The sequence below is a fragment of the Erythrolamprus reginae genome, chromosome Z (assembly GCF_031021105.1).
Source record: "Erythrolamprus reginae isolate rEryReg1 chromosome Z, rEryReg1.hap1, whole genome shotgun sequence".
Lineage (NCBI taxonomy): Eukaryota > Metazoa > Chordata > Lepidosauria > Squamata > Dipsadidae > Erythrolamprus > Erythrolamprus reginae.
The window spans coordinates 105,036,562-105,057,874 of record NC_091963.1 but is presented as its reverse complement, the minus strand read 5'-3'; the positions used below and the strand labels follow the sequence as shown (position 1 = coordinate 105,057,874).

Here is a 21,313-nt window from a genome sequence, read left to right as displayed (position 1 = left end):
TAAATTGATTTTGGATAATCGGGTTTTTTCAACTTTGCTATTTACCCCAGTTTTCATAAAGATGAGATCAAGGATCCTGATCAGTCCCTGAATATTCATTTTCATATCCTTCCACCTCTGGAAATCTCAGAAAGCTTTGTTCACACATTTTGAACACATAACATACAGCTGATACAAAAGTTAGTGTTACAAATGATGTACTCTCCATTTTTTTGTACTTTTCTCAAAATGCAACAGACAGATAATCCCATGAATAAAAATATATGAATGAGATAGACTTTTGAAGATTACCTAGACTTGAAGAGTCATTTCCTGATAACAGCACATGATCAAACTGGTATCCGGTTTTGTGAAAAGGACAGCTCTGCCACCACGATGTCTTCCTTTTCTTTTGTAGCAGGCAAAGGGGCCTAAAATGGTCATTGTCTATCAAGCTGGGTACCGGAACCCAATCTCCTTGTGAGTCTAACATTTTTGCCAATGATTTAGTTGCGTTAAAAAATGCCATACCTGAAGAAGAAGTTTTGTCCAAGATAAAGGAATAAGGAAAGAAACAAAATCACAAATGAGTTCATACATCATACTCAACCCTGGTTTAACAATGGAAAAACCCAAATGTTCTGACCAACCCAAACACATTATGATTAGTTAATATTGCATTCATTTGATGAATTACAATTTGGAGAATCTTTTTCTCACGTTACCTTGTCACTTCCTAAGCTTAAAACATATATTGCTATTTGTTTGTTTTGTAAAACTTTGAAGTAATCTGATACAATATTACAGTAGCTTTTCCCAAATGTGGGTAGTGAGTTGTTATTTGGAGAACTTATAGGTCAATGATGGCGAACCTATGGGAGAGCCATATCTGTTGGCACACAAGCCATTGCCCTAGCTCAGTCCTAGCTCAGCTTCAACATGCAAGTACATGCCAGCCAGTTTATTTCGGCTCACACAGAGGCTATGGGAGGGCATTTTCGGCTTACAGAAGGCCACTGGAGGAATGGGGGAGGGCATTTTTGCCCTCTACAGGCTCCAGGGAAGCCTCTAGGACCCTGGTTCCCAACATGGGGCCTACGTCCTGTTGTGGTTAGCTCTGGCCCAGCTCCTGCCCCAAGGACTGTGGATGTGGGGGAGACATCCACGTGCTGCAGGCCTGTTTTGCTCCCGGTGGAATATGCTGTGGTTGGGTGGGGCTGTGGTAATTAGTGAGGCTGCTATAAATAGCAACCTGTGGGTTTGGCCATTGTGGAGGATTATCTGATTGTTGTGTTTTGTGCCTGCTTTGCTGACTTTGACCTTTGTGTGCTGATTTTTCCCCGCTTTGAAACTAAACCAGAGCAAAGTGTGTTTCACTTTGTGAAAGAAGAAGGACTGTGAATTGCCTCACAGCTGCAAACTAAGTATCCAGAACTGATAAGGGACTTGTGCAAATTACCAGTTTGTTTGGAGACAAGTGCTCTTTGCTATACAAAAAGAGTGCTTCATTTATTTGCATTTTCGGTCTAAAGAACATTGTTTTGAATTTTCAAACGTGTGTGCGTCTGAAATTGTATCTGTGCATTTTCGGGAGGATTCTACCAGAGAGCTCGACAGAATACATCCCATGGGGGGGGGGGGGCAATTGGAACCTTGTTTAAAACACATTAATGGCCTTTTAGGCTTCCTCCACATGAATAGGAGTTCACTTTTTGAATAGTAAGAATTATATGTCATGGCGGTGGCAGGGGGGCACCAGGATTTTAGAGATGCTTAGGTGGTACACGGGCAAAAAAAGGTTGGGAACCACTGCTTTAGAAATACAGGTCTGCCAGGCCCACCAGAAGTTGGGAAATGGGCCATTTCTAGCCTCCAGAGGGCCTCCGTTGAATTAGGATGCGGGCACTCGCGCATGCGCAATAGCATGTGTGCATGCCATTTAGCATCCATGGGAAAAAAGGTTCGCCATCACTGTTATAGGTCTTCTGGTTCTGCTGGATAACAACCACCATCACATCACTGTCTGTGCTGTTTGGAAATGCTGGAAAGTTATCATTGAATCATAGAATCGTAGGGATAGAATGGACCGGAGGTCTTCTAATCCAGCCCACTGCCCAAGGCAAATGGCTGCCAATATTTTCTTGAAAATCTCCAGCAATGGCATATACACAGCTGCGGGAAGCAAGCTAATTATTTTTACAGTAAATTTCCCCTTAGTTCCAGGTGGCTCTTTAACCAGTTTGCACTCATTGCTTCTTGTCCTGTCCTCAGATGCTTTCAGAAATAAGTTGACTCCCTTCTTCTCTGTGTAGCCGCTCAAGTGTTGAAGATAACTGTCTACCCTTAGTCTAAGGGGATCAGATATTTCGCTTTTGGTGGGACAGTCCTGCTTTTGATTAATTTGTCCCATGTCCCATGGCATTTCAAAAAGAGAGCTTTCAGGAGATGGTTGAAGGCGTTTCTACCCTCCCCCAGCTCCAGGGAAACCTTTGGAGCCTGGGGGGGATGAAATATGAGTCTATTGGACCCACCAGAAGTTGGAAAACAGGCTCTTTTCAGTCTCCAAAGGGCCTTCTGGGGCTGGGGGAAGCTGTTTTCACACTACCCAGGCATTGAATTATGGGTGTGGACATTTGCACATGCGTGATAGTGCAAGCCCACATTTTTTCGGCACCAGAGGGAAAAAAGGTTCGTCATCACTCTCCTAGAGAGACTGAAAGTAGACAATTCATTAACAGTCAAGGCATGTCAAACCGATCTGTGTTGGAACTGTACAGAATTTCCTGAACTGGAGCATGTGGATACTAGATGTAGAAGTTGTTTATAGTTATTCTGGGTTTCTGGAAGTACTGTCTACAAGGTGGGAAGATGTTTCTCTAAAGAGATGTCTCTTGTAGCTTGTACAGATATTTTAAAATGTGAAACATTTTCTGACTGCCTTGTATAATAATAACAACAGAGCTGGGAGGGACCTTGGAGGTCTTCTAGTCCAACCCCCTTCTTAGTCAGGAAACCCTACACTATTTCAGACAAATGGGTATCCAACATCTTCTTTAAAACTTTCAGTGTTGGAACATTCACAACTTCTGGGGACAGGCTGTTCCACGGATTCATTCATTGTTCTGTCAGGAATTTTCTCCTTAATTCAAAGTTACTTCTGTCCTTGTTTAGTTTCCACACATTTCTTCTTCTCTTACCCTCAGGTGACTTTAGAGAATACCTTGGCTTGTCTTAGGTAATTTAGGTAACTAATTTATTTATTTCGTTCATAGACCATATTTTTAACCAAGGAACTCAATACCAACACCCCGTCAATGGTGTCCCAGTTTATCAATGTGAAAATCTGGTCACCTTACCTTAGTTTTCTCTTCATTAGGCTGCTAGATCTAGCTCCCTTAATTATTCATCATACAATTTAGCCTCCAGACCTCTTACAATCTTTGTTGCTCTTCTCTACACTTTTTCTAGGGTTTCAGCTCCTTTCTTTCTTTCTTTCTTTCTTTTTCTTTCTCTCTCTCTCTCTCTTTATTTATTTATTTCCTTCCTTCCTTCCTTGTCTGTCTGTGTCTGTCTATCTGTCAGTCTGTCTGTCTTATGGTAGTCAGAACTAGATACATCATTCTAAGTGCGGTCTCATTAGTCAATGTCTCACTTTTACTATCACTATTCTATCACTTCTCATGATATTTCACAATGATGACAGTGATTCTGCTGGTTCATACCCAAGTGGTGGTCCACTAAGACACCTACATCCTTTTCACAGTTATTACTGTTGAGTCAGATACCTCTAATTCTATACCTTTGCATTTGATTTTTCCTGTCTAAGTTCAGGACTAACTCCTGCGACACAGCTGGTACCAATCGTACCAGATGTGTATTATTGCAGCGATGTGGAGAGAGGGGATCTGCTGCTTGGATAACAGTCTATCCTCTATACAACCTACCCAGGCCTCATACTCTGGAGAAGACATTCCAACTTTTCATACAGCACTGAAACAACACGAAAGCAGCAGTCACTGGTTATAAGTCTTTGGCTTGATTGGCATAGAGTATGACACCAGGGGCCACTTTTGACAGTAGGAGAGGTCAATATGCCTCATTGGCATAATGACAAGCAGACTGATAACTTTGCACTGTGCAATAACCATAAGAAAACTTTCACCCTAAAGTTGGGCAGTTGGAATGTTTGGATAATGACCCCCATTTTCTCTGACAATCAGCAAGAAATAGAACATGTATAAAAGACTGCTGCTATCAATATGGAGCTGAACAGACTGCAAATGGAATTGTTGCCCTTCAAGTGACAAGGCTCTTGAAGGGCAGATTCAGGGTATATTAAGGAGAGAAACTTCTCATTCTTCTGGCAAGAAAAACCATCTAATGAGACTAGAGAATACGGGGTAGGCTTTGCTGCTCTCAAGAAAGTCCCTGATAAAGAATCACTGTTTATTCTTGGAGATTTTAATGCCAGAGCTGGAGCCAATTATAGTTCTTGGCCTGTTTTGGTCACTTTGGCGCTGGGAAGATGAATGAAAATGGCCAAAGCCTGCTGGAGCTTTGCTGCTACTACAGTTTATGTGTTAGCAATACATTCTTCAAAACAAAGCCTCAACACAGAGTCTCTTGAAGGCATCTAAGATCGAGGCATTGGCACCAGCTCGAATTGATACTGACTAGGCATTCTAATCTTCCCAGCGTTAGAATTACACGTAACTGCTGTGTCCGCATAGTAACAGCCGGCTGTCAGAATCTAGCTCGCGTATCCCTCTCCAGGGTGCTGATTGGGCGCGTAAGCCCAGTTACTTGTAAGCGGGAACTTTCCTCTGTATGTCATTGGTAGCTGCCTCAGAAGGCGTGCTGTATATAAGCCTGTGTTCTCATATCTGGTTCTTAAGCCTGTATCTGCCCGGTTGGCAAGTTCTGTTATTAAACTGTCATGTTTGACTAAAGGCCTCAGTTATTATACTGGCGACGAGAATTCAACCCTGCAACTCCATCTCGCATCTATATCTGCAGTAAGTGAAAATGTCTGTACAGCTTACTTTTCCCCCTTTCAACCCACAAGGGGAGACCTGGGACTCTTATGTCGCCAGGTTCGATTGTTTCCTGATCTCAAATGGGTATACCGAGATTTCTGGGGACCGCAAAAGATCTTATTTTCTCGGTTTCTGCGGCCCCGAGATGTTCGAGACGGCTGGGCTTTATTTGCTCCAGTCTCCATACACGATGTGCCTTGGCAGACGTTCCTGTCAACGCTTCAAGATCATTATGCCCCAGCCCCATCCCGCTGTGCCCGCAGATACGTTTTCTACCAGAGGAATCAGGCGGAGGGGGAATCAATTAATGAATTTGTGGCTGCTCTCCGCCGGGCTGCTTTATATTGCGAGTTTTCCGACTTGAATGATTACTTGCTGGACAGGCTTGTGTTCGGAGTCCGGGATGGCTGCCTTAAACGCCGCTTTTTGGCCACCCGGGAATTAACTTTTCAGACAGCATTAGCTGAGGCTCGTGCTTTTGAGCTTTCCACACAATCTCTAGCAGCCATGGACAGTTCTGTGAACGTCACGGCCAAAGTGCCAGCGGTGCCTGAGAAACCTAAAGCCGCTGCGGAAAAGGAGGACAGCAGCGAAGCTGAGGAGGAGGAAGTCTGCCGGCTGGGGGCTTCTAGGGGTCGTGAGCCTCCTGCTAGTCGCCCCCGCCCCCCTCTGTCCCCGTGCAGAGGTTGTGGGGGAAACCATTATCGGTCAAATTGCCCGTTTAAAGAAGCGGCTTGTCGGCGTTGTGGGGCCAGAGGCCACATTGCGAGAGTCTGCCGTTCCCGGAGGTCCCCTCCAGCCGCCCCTAGAGAGCAGAGGGAGTTCCAAGGCTTCAATCCCCGCTGGCAGAGGAGATTTTCTTCCACCAAGAGGGGTGACTGCAACGCCATTTATAGCTGCCCGCGCCCAGCTTGCACATTTGTGAGGAAAACATCAGTTTCTGCAGAGAAGATCTCCGTGACGGTTCGCCTGGGAGGCGTGAATTGCTCCATGCAAGTGGACACGGGCTCCGCACATTCCTTGGTTTCCTGGGCCACCATAAAGAGATGCATGCCCGGCTTGAGCAAGAAGCGGTTACAGCCATGTACTGTGACTTTACGGGACTACCAAGGGGCGCCCATTCCAGTGTTGGGGGAAGGGAGATTCCCTGTCATATTCAAATCGTTCATGGGCAGGTTGCCTCTTATGGTGGTGGACGGGCCATTTTCCAGCCTCCTGGGTTTAGACTGGTTTAAGTCCTTGGGGCTTTCTGTTTTGGGGGTGAACGCTGTGAGAGGGGGGTCTGTATTTAATGAGCTTACTAAGGAATTCCCCTCAGTCTTCGATGACAAGCTGGGTTGCTACACAGGAACCCCGATTTCTTTTAGCCTTGACCCCAAGGTGCCAGCAGTGAGGCTGAAGCCCCGCAGGGTGCCCATTCCCCTCAGGCCAAAGGTTGATGCTGAATTGGACCGTGTGATTGCCCAAGGGGTGTTAGAGCCGGTTGACCAGGCTGTCTGGGAGACCCCACTGGTCATCGCTTTTAAAGGGGATGGGGGGTTGAGATTATGCGGGGACTATAAATGCACTGTCAATAAGGCTCTGGCTCACCACTCGTACCCGCTCCCAGTGGTGCAGCAGTTACTCCACACTCTGGGTAATGGTAAGCTCTTTGCCAAGCTCGACCTATCCCAGGCTTACCAGCAGCTCCCCGTGGACCCCATGACTGCTGAAGCCCAGGCAATTATAACACATAGGGGGGTTTTCAGGTGCCACAGGCTACAATTTGGGGTCTCTATTGCACCGGGTATGTTTCAGGGATTAATGGAGCGTTTGTTGTATGGGCTGGAAGGCACGGTGCCCTACTTTGACGATGTCCTGGTCTCGGGGAGTTCCGAGGACGAACTACTTCGCAGGGTAAAGAAGGTACTGGTTAAATTTCAAGAGGCGGGACTCAAACTCAAATCAAAGAAGTGTGTCTTTGGGGTTCCAGAGGTTGATTTCCTGGATTTCAGGGTGGATGCAAAGGGAATCCATCCCACCCCTGAAAAGACTAGGGCCATTTGGGATGCCCCCAGACCCCAGTCGAGGGAGGAGCTGCAGGCTTTCCTGGGTCTCTTGAACTTCTATGCGGTATTTATCCCGCATAAGGCTTCGGTGGCAGAACCGTTGCATAGGCTTCTGGACAAGCGGTCTGCTTGGCACTGGGGGGAGCAGGAAGAAGCTTCTTTCAGAGGGGTCAAAGGGATACTCACCTCAAACAGTGTCCTGGCTCAGTATTCCCCAAGTCTGCCATTAGTTCTCACCTGTGACGCCTCCCGGTACGGAGTGGGGGCAGTCCTCAGCCATAGATTGCCAAATGGCTCGGAAGCCCCTTTGGCGTTTTTTTCTCGGACTTTGGCCGTGGCAGAAAGAAACTATGGACAAATAGATAAGGAGGCATTGGCCCTTGTGGCGGGAGTCCGCCGTTTCCATGAGTATTTGTATGGAAGAAGGTTCGAGTTAGTAACGGACCACCAGCCCTTGTTAGGGTTACTCTCAGGTAACCGCCAGAGCCCAGCTGTGTTGTCTCCGCGTATGACACGCTGGATTGTTTTTTTGGCCAATTACACCTACACCCTAATATATAAACCGGGTCGTCACATTGCGCACGCCGACGCACTCAGCAGGTGCCCTGTACATGAGGAATTAACAGACCCCGCACCCGCCAGCTCCGTTTTTGCTCTGACAGAGGGGCCATTAGTATTAGCTGCTCCCGAGGTGTCTAGGGAGACAGGAAAAGACCGCATTTTGGCCCAGGTAAGGCAATGGGTTTTAAGGGGGTGGCCACTCGCTGCCCCAGCTGACCAGTTCATTCCTTTTTTCTGCTGCCGCATGGAGTTCTCAGTGGAGAAGGGAGTTCTTTTAAGGGGTGGCAGAGTGGTTATACCAGGTAAGCTGAGGAACCAGGTGTTGTCTCTGCTGCACAAGGGTCACCCTGGAATAGTAAGAATGAAGGGTTTGGCCAGAGATTACGTTTGGTGGCCAGCATTAGATAAGGAGGTAGAGCAGTGTGTGGCTAACTGTGCTGTTTGCCAGGAGAGCAGGTCCATGCCCCCCCGTGCTGAACCTTTAACGTGGGAACCACCTGCCAGCCCCTGGACCTGTGCTCCTGGCCCAACATACCACCCCATGTGTAACCACGGGAAGGACACCAGCGGAGCTTTTAATGGGTCGCAAGTTGCGGATTATACTTGACAGGCTGCACCCAGGGTACACGGCAGCAGTGCAATGGCCTGAAGCAGCCAGACGTGAGGTGTCCGTAGGAGACGCGGTATTTGCCCGTGCCTATTCAGGCCAAAAGAATTGGGAGAAAGGTATGGTTTGCAGGGAACTGGGGCCTCGTTCGTTCGAGATAGAGTTAAGAGACGGGCGAATTTGGAGAAGACACCTGGATCAGATCAGACTTAATAGAGAGGAAAGGTGTGGAGACCGGGAAGCCAATGAGTTTCAGGGGGAGTGTTTTCAGGAACCGCCCACGGCAGAAGAAACTTCAGGAAATTCTTCCTCGGCATATAGCAGGGAGGCGGAGGTGGTTCAGGCTCCCCAAGCGATCCACCCGGCTGAGAGCGCCGGTTCGGAACATGCCACAGAGCCCCGGCGCTCCGAGAGAATCTGTCGCAGACCGTCATATTTAAAAGATTATGTCTGTGTCAGCCGAAGGGGCAGGAGTGCTGTGTCCGCATAGTAACAGCCGGCTGTCAGAATCTAGCTCGCGTATCCCTCTCCAGGGTGCTGATTGGGCGCATAAGCCCAGTTACTTGTAAGCGGGAACTTTCCTCTGTATGTCATTGGTAGCTGCCTCAGAAGGCGTGCTGTATATAAGCCTGTGTTCTCATATCTGGTTCTTAAGCCTGTATCTGCCCGGTTGGCAAGTTCTGTTATTAAACTGTCATGTTTGACTAAAGGCCTCAATTATTATAGTAACTATCAGGATGCTGACTGTGATACAGACCACTCCTCAGTATGCAGCAGAATAAAACTGCAAACAAAGAGATTGCATCACTCAAAGAAGGAAGTAAGATCACAAATTGATATCAGGAAAACATGCAACCAGTTCAACGTGCACATGCATTAGAGGAAACGCTTTCAGGCCTGGGTTTGTTAATTTGGTTTATTGTGACACACACACACATACACAGTGGTACCTCTACTTACGAACTTAATTCGTTCCGTGACCAGGTTCTTAAGTAGAAAAGTTTGTAAGTAAAAGCAATTTTTCCCATAGGAATCAATGTAAAAGCAAATAATGTGTACAAACCCATTAGGAAAGAAATAAAAGCTCAGAATTTGGGTGGGAGGAGGAGGAAACGCTTGCAGGCCTGGGTTTGTTAATTTGGTTTATTGCGACACACACACACACACACACACACACACAGAGTGGTACCTCTACTTACGAACTTAATTCGTTCCGTGACCAGGTTCTTAAGTAGAAAAGTTTGTAAGTAAAAGCGATTTTTCCCATAGGAATCAATGTAAAAGCAAATAATATGTACAAACCCATTAGGAAAGAAATAAAAGCTCAGAATTTGGGTGGGAGGAGGAGGAAACGCTTTCAGCCCTGGATTTGTTAATTTGGTTTATTGCGACATATGTGACATATTATTTGGATTTTTTCCCCTTGATAAAATTTAAAAATTAGTAGATGTGATTTGCTCTTTTTTCTTGTTTTTTCTTTCTGTTAAAGAGCAACTATTATAAAAGTAGAGTTAAGAAACATACATGAAAATTTATATCAAGTACACATGGAGAAGATTGAAGCACAATGGCCTAAATGATTAGATGTGATTAGAATAGAAACAGCCTAAAAAGTGTATCCGGCAATAGCTTTTCAATGTCATATAAGAAATTTGAGTAACTATTTTTGTCTAGATGTCAAATATAAAGGAGGCAGCATTGGATGGATTATGGATACCAAACTTTAAAAAATGATTTATTGTAATGTAATTCAAGATTGATAGCTACTCTTCCTCTAAATATCTCTAAACTATAATGGGAATGTTCACAATAGCAGTTGAATAAAATGTCTTTCAAAATAAAAATCTTACTTGAAAGCCACTGGGGATTCCCTGTGATATACACACACACATACATAGTGGTACCTCTACTTAAGAACTTAATACATTCCATGACTAGGTTCTTAAGTAGAAAAGTTTGTAAGGAGAAACATTTTTCCCATAGGAACCAATGTAAAAGCAAATAATGTGTTCAAACCCATTAGGAAAGAAATAAAAGCTCAGAATTTGGGTGGGAGGAGGAGGAATAAGAAGAGGAGGAGGACAGCCGCTACCCAGAGTGAAGGAAACATTTCTTTTCTCTGGGCGCTGGCAGAGGTTTATTCCCTGTCCAAGCGCCCAGAGAAAGGGAAATGCTTCATTTATTCTGGACTGCCAAAGCCTCCTTCAACACCACCAAAAAGCTCCTCTGGTAGCCCAGAAAGGCCTGAGATGGCCGGGAATAAAGGGGGAATGGCAGGAAACTGGCCAGGCCTTCGTGCCTCTCTCAAATTTCTTGGGAATTTTTTCCAGGTTCGGGTTCTTAAGTAGAAAATGGTTCTTAAGAAGAGGAAAAAAATCTTGAACACCTGTTTCTTATCCAGAAAAGTTCTTAAGTAGAGGCGTTCTTAAGTAGAGGTACCACTGTATCTTTACTTGAAGTATATAGTTCATGCAATCTGCTTCATTCTCCTTTTGAGTTTTCTCATTGAATCATGCTATGATTTAATGCTATGATTCATTGAATCATAAAAAGTATGTTAAGGTACAGATGAAAAAAATAAGTAGATGGTTGCTTCAGATTTAATAAATGATTGCTTTGGCCTGAATTAGAAATATCAGAACCTTCAGTGGATTTAGGGATTAGATCAAAACAACAGCAACGTGTGTTTAATTTTAGGCTTCCTGGATGGGGAAAGTGGATTTCTGTGTCAAAATACTATCATCCACCATAGCTGACTCTTTAAAAAAAAAAGCAAAAGATGAAGCATCCAGTATTGTACAGTTTCCCAACTTTTGTTTGTTTCCCAAACCTTTTCCTTCATTGCCCCAAATCTCCTGCAAAATGTCCCTGTTGTGATTGTGTAGTGGGTTTGTGTGTCTTTACCCAAAGTAAAATAATTTTTGTCGGATGTGCAGCAATTTACCCAGATTTAGGAAACAATGTATAAATGACGATGATATCCGCCTTACAAACATCGGTTACTATCTTTAGTTCTACATTTTATTTCGTATCACTTTCGGGTTGAGTTAGTCTAAAAACTAGGAGCGATACCTAACACTGTATTTACAATTTCTGCAGTAAAAGGACCTCCGCTTCATTCCAGTCCCTGGGAAGTTTGCTTAACTGAAACTGGAAGAATAATATTAAACAATCCCTCGCCCAACAATAAAAAGTTTAAAAATAAAAAGGCTTAATTTTCCTTACCTTGGCCTATGCTTTAAACAGCGCTCCTCACAGCTGTGAAATAATTTTCTAACGAGATTCAATATTTGACTTGTAGGGATGAGAAGCTGAATACGTAGGAGAATTAACAAGCTTATCTTGCACTATGTGGTAAAGAGACCGGGAGGCTAGAGATAAGAGTTCAGGTGGGGCGGAAATTGTCAGATAAGGGGTTGTTCCTTCCATCGCTAATGATTCTTAAACTGAGAAAGTCCCTGTGTGAACAATGGAAAATATTACAACGATCGACGGGACTTTCTCTAAGTCAGGCTGAGACAGCTACAGGAGATATGCATTATTTTCATGGATTTGTTTCAATGTGGCAGGAAGAGCGGTAAATAAAAGCACAGTGAACGATTTCCAAATCCCCCATCCCGCCCTGTTCAAAAGATCCAAAGGAACACATTTACAGGACTGTTCAAATGCTCGGAAATTCTGTAAGTTGGAAATGTACACATCCGTTAAGACTGAAAAACACGACTAGAAGGTGTCTATTTCTTACTCACCGCCGTTTTGCTCTCATCTCGAAACCCTTTTTATCTGAAGCCTTAAATTTATTGGGTGACCTCAGTCTGGGTGGCTCTCACGTTTGTGCATTCTCTATCTCAAGCACCAAAAGTTCAGCGAACACCAAGTTTTCAGCAAGTTCTATTCCTGATAAAATGATAGGAACTAAATGTTAATATGGGAAAACACTGCATTTTCAAGAGTACTTTGCAAGTAAAAGAAACTTCTAAGTCTTTCATTTTATGTATTGGTAGAATAGAATAGAATAGAATAGAATAGAACAAAACAGAATTTAGAATTTATTGGCCAAGTGCATATAAACAATCAAATCTTATTAGGAAGGAGTCAATATAAATTGTAAGAATCCAAGCAACAAAGTTACAGTCATGCAGTTATTTGTAGGAGGAGAGGGGTGGTGGGAATCATGAAAAGATTAATAGTTTGACAGAGTTGAGGGAATTGTTTATCTGAATGATGGTGCTCAGGAAAAATCTGTTCTTGCGTCTAATTGTTCTGGTGTGCAGTGCTCTATAGCATTGTTTTGAAAGTAAGAGTTGAAGCAGTTTGTGTCTGGGATTTGAGATGTCCGTAAATATTTTCAAAGCCCAATTTTTGACTTGTGCAGTATACAGGTCCTCAATGGAAGGAAGGTTGGTAGCAATTGTTTGTTATAAAGGTGCAGACGACAGACCCATTTATTCATTCATTCATTCATTCATTCATTCATTCATTCATTCATTCATTCATTTTCTTTTGTCCAATACACAACAATAAACAATGAAGGTTATAGAGGTTATACTCGAGTAAATATATATGAGAAAGAATAGAAGTGAAAATTTGGGAGTAGAATATATCAAATAGAGAATAGAGGAATAATATGAGAGTAGTATAAGAAGATTAGAATAGAAGAATAGTAGATATGATATATGAGATATAGGAGAGACAATAGGACAGGGGACAGGAGGCACACTAGTGCACTTATGCACGCCCCTTACTGACCTCTTAGGAATCTGGAGAGGTCAACTGTGGGTAGTCTGAGGGTAAAATGTTGTGGGATAGGGGAAGATACTACAGAGTCTGGTAATAAATTCCATGCTTTGACAACTCGATTACTAAAGTCGTATTTTTTACAGTCTAATTTGGAGCGGTTAATATTAAGCTTGTATCTGTTGTGTGCTCTTGTGTTGTTGTGGTTGAAGCTGAAGTAGTCATTGACAGGCAGGACGTTGCCGCATATGATCTTGTGAGTAATACTTAGATCATGTTTAAGGCATCTTAGTTCTAAGCTTTCTAGGCCCAGGATTGAAAGTCTAGTCTCGTAGGGTATTCTATTTCGAGTGGAGGAATGAAGGGCTCTTCTGGTGAAGTATCTTTGGAGATTTTCAAGGGTGTTAATGTCTGAGATGCGATATGGGTTCCAAACAGATGAGCTGTATTCAAGGATGGGTCTGGCGAAAGTTTTGTAAGCTCTGGTAAGTAGTGTGAGATTGCTAGAGCAGAAGCTATGTAGGATTAGATTAACAGCTCTTGAAGCTTTTTTAGTGATGTGGTTGCAGTGGGCTTTGGCACTTAGGTCTTTTGTTATTAGTATTCCGAGGTCTTTGACCGAGTGGGGGTTATCTATGATAATTTGTTTGTTCAGTTTGTTCCTCTGTAGAACTGTGTCAGCAGCTCCTTGGGCAGTTTCAGCTTTCTGAGTTGGCACTGAAAGAACATGCTTTGTTGTGCTTTTTTGATGACGTTTTTGATGTTAGGTCTTCATTTTAGATCTTGCAATATGGTCAAATCTAGAAATTTGAAGGTCTTTATGCTGATTCTGTTTTGTTTTGTCTAGTATAGTAAGAGGTGGAAGTAAGTCTACCACCATTTCTATGATTTTGAGTGCATTCAGTTCCAGACTCCACAAGGTTAGTTGTGGAAACTTCTATCTGTATGTGGATTAATCATTGTCTCGAATGAGTCCAATAACTGCTGTGTCATCTGCAAACTTCAGTAATTTAGCAAGTGGATCGTTAGAGGTGCGGTCATTGATATACAAAGAAAGAAGTGGGAGGCCACCTGTTGTACAGGTATCTGATGTGATTCTGCTTAGCTTCACCTGCTATTTCCTGTTGTTAGGAAGTTTATGATCCACTTACCAGTGTGTTTGGGTACTGCTAGCTGGTTTGGAATGTCTGGAAGGATGGTATTGAATGCTGAACTAAAATTTACAAAGAGGATCCTTGACTAGATCTTTGGAGATTTATGAGGTAGGATGTAGTGCCAAGCCATATTTATTTATTTTACTTATTTATTTTATTTATTTATTAGATTTGTATGCCGCCCCTCTCCTTAGACTCGGGGCGGCTAACAACAGCAAAAAGACAATATGAACAAATCTAATACTAAAAGTAATGTAACCCCCCCCCCCAGTTTAAGAAACCAATCATACATACAGACATACCATGCATAAATTTTATAAGCCTAGGGGGAAGGGAATATCTCAATTCCCCCATGCCTAACAACAGAGGTGGGTTTTAAGGAGCTTATGAAAGGCAAGGAAGGTGGGGGCAACTCTGATCTCTGGGGGGAGTTGGTTCCAGAGGGTCGGGGCTGCCACAGAGAAGGCTCTTCCCCTGGGTCCCGCCAAATGACATTGTTTAGTCGACGGGACCCGGGGAAAGCCAACTCTGTGAGACCTAACCGGTCGCTGGGATTCATGCGGCAGAAGGCGGTCCCGGAGATATTCTGGTCCGATGCCATGAAGGGCTTTATAGGTCATTATTAACTGTTGATCTGTTTGCTCAGTATGCAAATTGCAGAGGGGCCAACAGTGGATCTGTGGGGGCAGCACTAGGTTTTCATAACTAGAGATGTTGGAGCAACTAGTCTGTAGTTGTTCAGTTAATTGATAGTGAGCTTCTTTGGCACTGGGATGATAGTAGAGTGTTTGAAGCAAGGAGGAACATAGCACACCTCTAGCAATTTATTGAAGATTTGGTTAAGATGGGGGCCAATTAGGCAGCACAGACTTTTAAGCAATAAGTGTTATCTTGTCTGTGCATGGAGCTTTTCCTGGCTTTTGTCAGTGAAACAGGTCTTGTACTTCCTTTTCTTTTATTACTAGGGATTGTGAACGCGATGGTATAACGTCAATTGCAGGAGGCTTGGCTGTTGTTGGTGTGTCTGGGAGAAGGGGGTTGTGGAGATTGGTTGTAGTTTCCTTCCAAACCTGCATTAAGACACTGCCAGTTGTGGATTTCTTTCAGCCTGGGAAGGTGGTTTGTCATAACCAGTGATATTTTTAAAAGTTCTCCACATGTTTGCTGGTACATTTGTTGAGAACTGATTCTTTAGCTTTTCAGAGTAGTTTCTTTTTGCTGCTCTCATCTCACTTGTCAATACATTTCTGGTCTGTTTGTACAGCATTTTATCATCTTTTCTATAGGTTTCTTTTTTGGAATGACATAGTTGCTTAAAGTTACCTGCGAACCAAGGTTTGTTGTTGCTGTATATTAACAAGTTCCTGGTCAGTACACATAGGTCTTCACAGAAGCTGACATATGATGTTATAGTAGTTGTGAGTTCATCCAGGTCTGCAGAGGTGTCTTCAAAAATATCCCAATCAGTGCAGTCAAAGCAAGCCTGTAGCTTTAAATTTGCCTCCTCAATCCAAGACTTCATTGATTTAATTATTGGTTTTGTGGTTTTAAGTCTTTGCCTGTAAGCAGGTACAAGGTGAATCATACCATGACCAGAGTGTCTCACAGCTACTCATGGTAAAGACCGATAAGCATATTTTAATGTTGTGTAGCAATGGTCTAAAATATTCTTGCCTCTAGTGGAACAATTGACAGGATGAAAGCTCTTTCCTTAAGTTTGTCTTGTTTAAATTTTCCAAAATAATGGCCAGCGAATTGTGGTTTTGGCTTCAGCCTCCATAAACTGATCAGCTAGAGTTCTTAATGTCTTATTTGCACAGTCTTGTGGATATAGGTATGCCACAATTAGTAGAAATGAAGTAACTCTTGGGAAGAATAGGAAGGAAAGCAGCTTGTCGGGGAGAGGATGGTGGCCCGCGTTGCCCACTTGCCAGAGACGGAGGAGCATCGTCTCCCCAACAAGCTGCTCTCCTTCCTGCAGGATTTCTTTCCACTGGTGACTCCCGGCCGGGACTGAGGGATGCCCCCGCCCCCGCACAGGATCCAGCCCCCCGGCTATTGGCTGGTGCATCGATGGCAGAGGCACCCTGGTCAATCCTGCAGAAAGGAAAGCAGCTCGTCAGGGAAATGACGGTTGCCTGCATTGCCCACTTGCCAGAGACTGGGAAGTATTGACTCCTTCACGAGCTGCTTTCCTTCATGCAGGATATCTTCCTGCTGGTGGCTCCTGGGCGGGACTAACTGGGGCATCTCTGCTGCCAGCTGAAGCTACGTAGGATTAGGTTTACAACTCTTAAAGCCTTCTTGTCTATGTTGTTGCAGTGGGCTTTGGCACTTAAATCTTGTGTTATTAGTATACCAGATTACCTCTGGAACCGCCTGCTACCGCACGAATCCCAGCGACCGATAAGGTCCCATAGAGTGGGCCTTCTCCGTGTCCCATTGACTAAACAATGTTGTTTGGTGGGCCCCAGGGGAAGAGCCTTCTCTGTGGCGGCCCCGGCCCTCTGGAACCAACTCCCCCCGGAGATTAGAACTGCCCCACCCTCCCTGTCTTTCGTAAACTACTCAAGACTCACTTATGCCGCCAGGCATGGGGGAGTTAAGATATTCCTTCCCCCTAGGCCATTACAAGTTATGCATGGTATGTTTGTGTGTATGTTTGGTTTTATAATAAGGGTTTTTAGTTGTTTTATTAATTGGATTGTTACATGCTGTTTTTATCATTGTTGTTAGCCGCACCGAGTCTATGGAGAGGGGTGGCATACAAATCCAATAAATAAATAAATACCGAGGTCTTTAACAGTGGAGATTATCTGTGTATTTGGAGTTCAGATTCTTCTGACTGCTCCTCTTCTAAGTGGCATAGTGAGGACTAACGGGCTGAAAAGCCCAGCCCACACCCTTCCAGAGCATCTCTAAAGGGGGAGTTTGACCGCTGCAGATCTAGATCTCCTGCATCTTCTAAATCTTCTGCAGATACAAATAAGGATGGAGAGAGGAGGCAAAAAGCTGAAGACAGTCAGTTTGCCAAAGCTGCCAGATTGGCTGAAATTCCAGAATCTGAGGAATTAGATCACCCACTCTGGGTTTGTCTCCCCACTTACTTGGGGAGGGGCACCTGTTCTACCTCCAGGGGCCCCAAGTAGAACAGGAAGTCATTGCTTCTCCACCGCTTATAGGGAGGAACATTTTTGCCTCTGGCCCTTGTATCCCAACCTGTTCCTGTTCCTGTAGTTCCCTCTGCTATTCCAGGGGCAACCATTACTCCAACTGCTGCTAGGGAGGGCCAAGGACCTGTTGTACCTCAGTATTTGGGCCAAATTATAGCACAAGCCAATTCTCAAAGCCTAGTCAATTTCCTGCTTCAAGCCCTCTGGTTTTGCAGCCACCCCGTGGAAGTTTTTTTTTTTTAATGTAGCTGCTTGATAGTTATGCTTCCATTGACAAATGCTAGAGTGGAAAATGTTTTTATTGTGACTACTTAAAGCCACAAAAAATTACCATTATTTTAAAAAGAAAAAAAGAGAAAGTAATTTTTGTTAGTGGCTGTAATACTGATGTGGGTCTGAAGGAATGTTTATACATGGGGGGAAAGTATTTTCTGTGGTCAGGTGGTTCATGCTATAGAAGGAGCTGTTTTACAGTTTATTTTAATTTTATCATAGTTCTTTTATATTTGCCAGTAACAGTTGTGAAGTCCTCTTTTCTAAACATGAGTTGAGGAGAAGGTGCCTGGGAGATAAATTGTGACATCACTAAAATACAACTAATTACACCAATGTAATAAGTTTTAGAAATACTAGAAGTATTTCTATGACTGTATGCCTGACCCATCAAAATAGCAAAGAATTGGAGAAATTGCAATCTATATAGACTTTTGCAAAGCCTTTGACTCAGTAGTTCATGACAAACTTCTTCTGAAACTAAAATCCTATGGCATCTCTGGATCTGTGCATGATTGGATTTCAGCGTTCCTGTCCGATAGACAACAAGTGGTCAAAATAGGTAATGCCATATCTAATCCTGCTCCAGTTAACAGTGGTGTCCCACAAGGCAGTATTTTAGGACCTACTCTCGTTATACTCTACATAAACGATCTCTGTGACTACATGACAAGCAATTGTGTTCTCTTTGCTGATGATGTTAAACTATTTAATACTACTGACAATACTTCTACCCTTCAAAAGGACCTTGACCATGTAGCTGAATGGTCTACCAACTGGCAACTTCAAATCTCTACCAACAAATACATACTTGGTAAAACTGAACTAACAGCAGACCCTCACTCAGTCAAAGACCTTGGAGTACTCATTTCCAATGACTTAGGTGCTAGAGCCCTCTGTAACAGCATTGCCAAAAAGGCTTTAAGAATTGTAAACCTAATCTTACGTAGCTTCTTCTCTAGAAACACTGATTTATTAACCAGAGCATACAAAACATTCATCAGACCTATTCTAGAATATAGCTCACCTGTGTGGAATCCACACTGCATATCAGATATTAATACAATCAAAGGAGTCCAGAAATACTTCACAAGAAGAGTCCTTTATTCCTCCTCACGTAACAAATTACCCTACTCCTCCAGACTTCAAATACTAAATTTAGAAAATTTACAACTACGTCATTTCTAAACTGATTTAACTGTTCATAAAATCATACATCATAACGTACTCCCTGTCAGTGACTACTTCACCTTTAACAACAACAACAACAACAACACAAGAGAACGTGATACAAACTGAATGTATATCGCTCCAAACTTGACTGCAGAAAATACAATTTCAGCAATAGAGTGGTCACCGCCTGGAACTCATTACCTAACTCTGTTGTTGCTTCCCCCAACCCCAAAATCTTCAACCTTACATTATCTACAATTGACTTCTCCTCTTTTCTAAGAGGTCTGTAAGGGGCGTGCATAAGTGCACTTATGTGCCTAATGTCCCGGTCTTATTATCCTTTCTATTACTACATTCTACTTATGTTATGTTATATTAATATGTACTATAACACTATACTTGTTTGACAGATAAATAAATAAATAAATAAATAAATAAATGTACATTATGGCAGTATATTAATCCCAATTTTTTTCTTAAATGTAATCACACTAACTCCTAATTATTATTTTTTTTGGTAAAACTTTATTAATTTTTCATAAAAATCACACACAAACATACAAACACTTAACACATAGTAGGGGTTACAATAACCCCTCTCGTCTTAGAAGTTAATTTTTAATACAGAAAAAGAATATATTCTTAATTCATTAATTCAACATATTAATCTAAGTGAAAAGAAGAATTTTGTTCAAACATTGTAACAACATAAAATTGAGTTAATAAAAAAGAAAAAATATAAAGTCATTTTAATATATTCATACATTTCTCACAACATTTAATTTTTATTTTTATCTATCCACTTATAAACATAATTTCAGATTATACTTTTACAGATCTTTAAAATTGATGTGGCTTTCTGGAAGTATTCTCTGCTATTTAAAAGAAGATACAATAGCACTGGGCCTCTTCTAACCAAGCATTTATTTTAAAAAGCTTCTTCATTTTGTTAAGTTGTCTAGAACTTAACAGTCTTTAAAAAACAAGTCTTTAAAAAACAAGTCAAATAATTTGAACATTCTATAGACATTTATAGTTATTGACTTACCTCCTTGCAGCAAAAAGCAAACAGCCAGTTTCAGCCTTTGTCTCTTCCTGCAGCAATTTGCCTCCGTGCAGCTTTAGTTTCACTTTCATTTCAGCAGGTGGGCTTGCCAGCAAGTTCAATCAGCTGAGTGTCAGATGGCAGAAGTTAGACAATCAGTGGCTTGTACTAATCACCCTCTGCTGCTGTTTGCTGCAAGGAGGTAAATTGCTGGCAGGCAGAGATCACAGAGTGGGGAAGGCAGGGTGGGGCTACATTCAGTGTATAAGATGCACCCAAGTTTTCACCTTCTTTTGAAGGGGGGGGGGAAGGTGTATCTTATACTCCAAAAAATACAGTAGTTGTTAAATATGTTTTGCCCAATTTTATGATCTTTTTGCTGCAGTGATTAAATGAATCATATGAGTATTAAGCAAATCCAATCTGAAAGTAGATGTCTAATATCCCTCCATTCAAAAGCCAAGAAAGGAGAAGCCCAACTCCATGTTTGTAGAGAGTTATTGAGTTTGAACTAATAGCAACGAAAGAAAAACAAGATCAGAAGCAAAAGGCGTGAAAATTACATATTTGAAGTATCCCCCAAACCCCAAGACAAATTTATTTATTTATTGGATTTTTTAAAATGCTGCCCTTCTCCTTAGATTCAGGGCAGCTTACAACATGTTAGCAATAGCACTTTTTTAACAGAGCCAGCATATTGCTCCCACAATCCGGGTCCTCATTTTACCCACCTTGGAAGGATGGAAGGCTGAGTCAACCTTGAGCGGGTGATAAAATTTGAACCGCTGACCTACAGATCTACAGTCAGCTTTAGTGGCCTGCAGTACTGCACTCTACCTGCTGCACTACCTTGGCTCCAATGTCCAATCCCCAATCCAAGTGGTATCATGTGGACTGCATCTTCAGGAGTTTTTGCCCATCTGATACTCTGAGATGGTTGACCTTGACTGGGCATAAACAAGTCCACCCAGCTGTGCAGTAGAACATGGGAGCAAACCTCCCTTTTCATTCACACAGGGCATCTCTCTCCAGCTCAATCCCCCACCCAAATACCAATCTTCGCTCTCCCCGTTACTGTGGCAGCGGATAACAAGCAAGTGTACCATCTAATTTTCCCTGAATAAAATGTGGTATTTTATTAGTAACTAATATCAATCATCAAAAAGTTGCAAAAGTTTTTTTCTAAGTTTGTCATCCAGTTACATACATTTTCTTTTAATTAAATTCTCTCCTTAATGTTCCTTCAAAAAGTACAACAATAATTATAGTGCTTCCTTCTTTCTTTATACATTTTTCTATAAACCAAGAAAATCTTGTATAGCCAATAAGATGCTAACAAAAGAAAATTAAAAACAAAACATATACAAATTTCAGACTGCTTCTCCCCTCTAAATAGTACATTTACCTAATCCCAAATTTAAAAATTATTTCAGCCCATCTAACATTTAGCCAATTAATACTTATCTACATTTCTTACTGAATTATTAATCTTAAATTTCAGTCAATTTGAGAAAAGAAAAAAAAGGA

At 42.5% G+C, this 21,313-nt stretch overlaps 1 protein-coding gene across 1 annotated transcript in view; it reads right to left on the bottom strand.

The window, feature by feature from the left end:
* The window catches only part of LOC139154774 (gasdermin-A2-like), a 46,052-nt gene extending 34,535 nt beyond the window's left edge, over positions 1 to 11,517 (bottom strand). Inside the window, exons 1-2 of the mRNA XM_070729746.1 lie at positions 11,457 to 11,517; positions 292 to 510 (exon numbers count right to left, since the gene is read on the bottom strand). Coding sequence (XP_070585847.1) covers positions 292 to 508 — 217 coding nt within the window. The 5' untranslated portion in view covers positions 509 to 510; positions 11,457 to 11,517. The remainder of the gene's footprint in view (positions 1 to 291; positions 511 to 11,456) is intronic.
* Between the last annotated feature and the right edge of the window lie 9,796 nt (positions 11,518 to 21,313).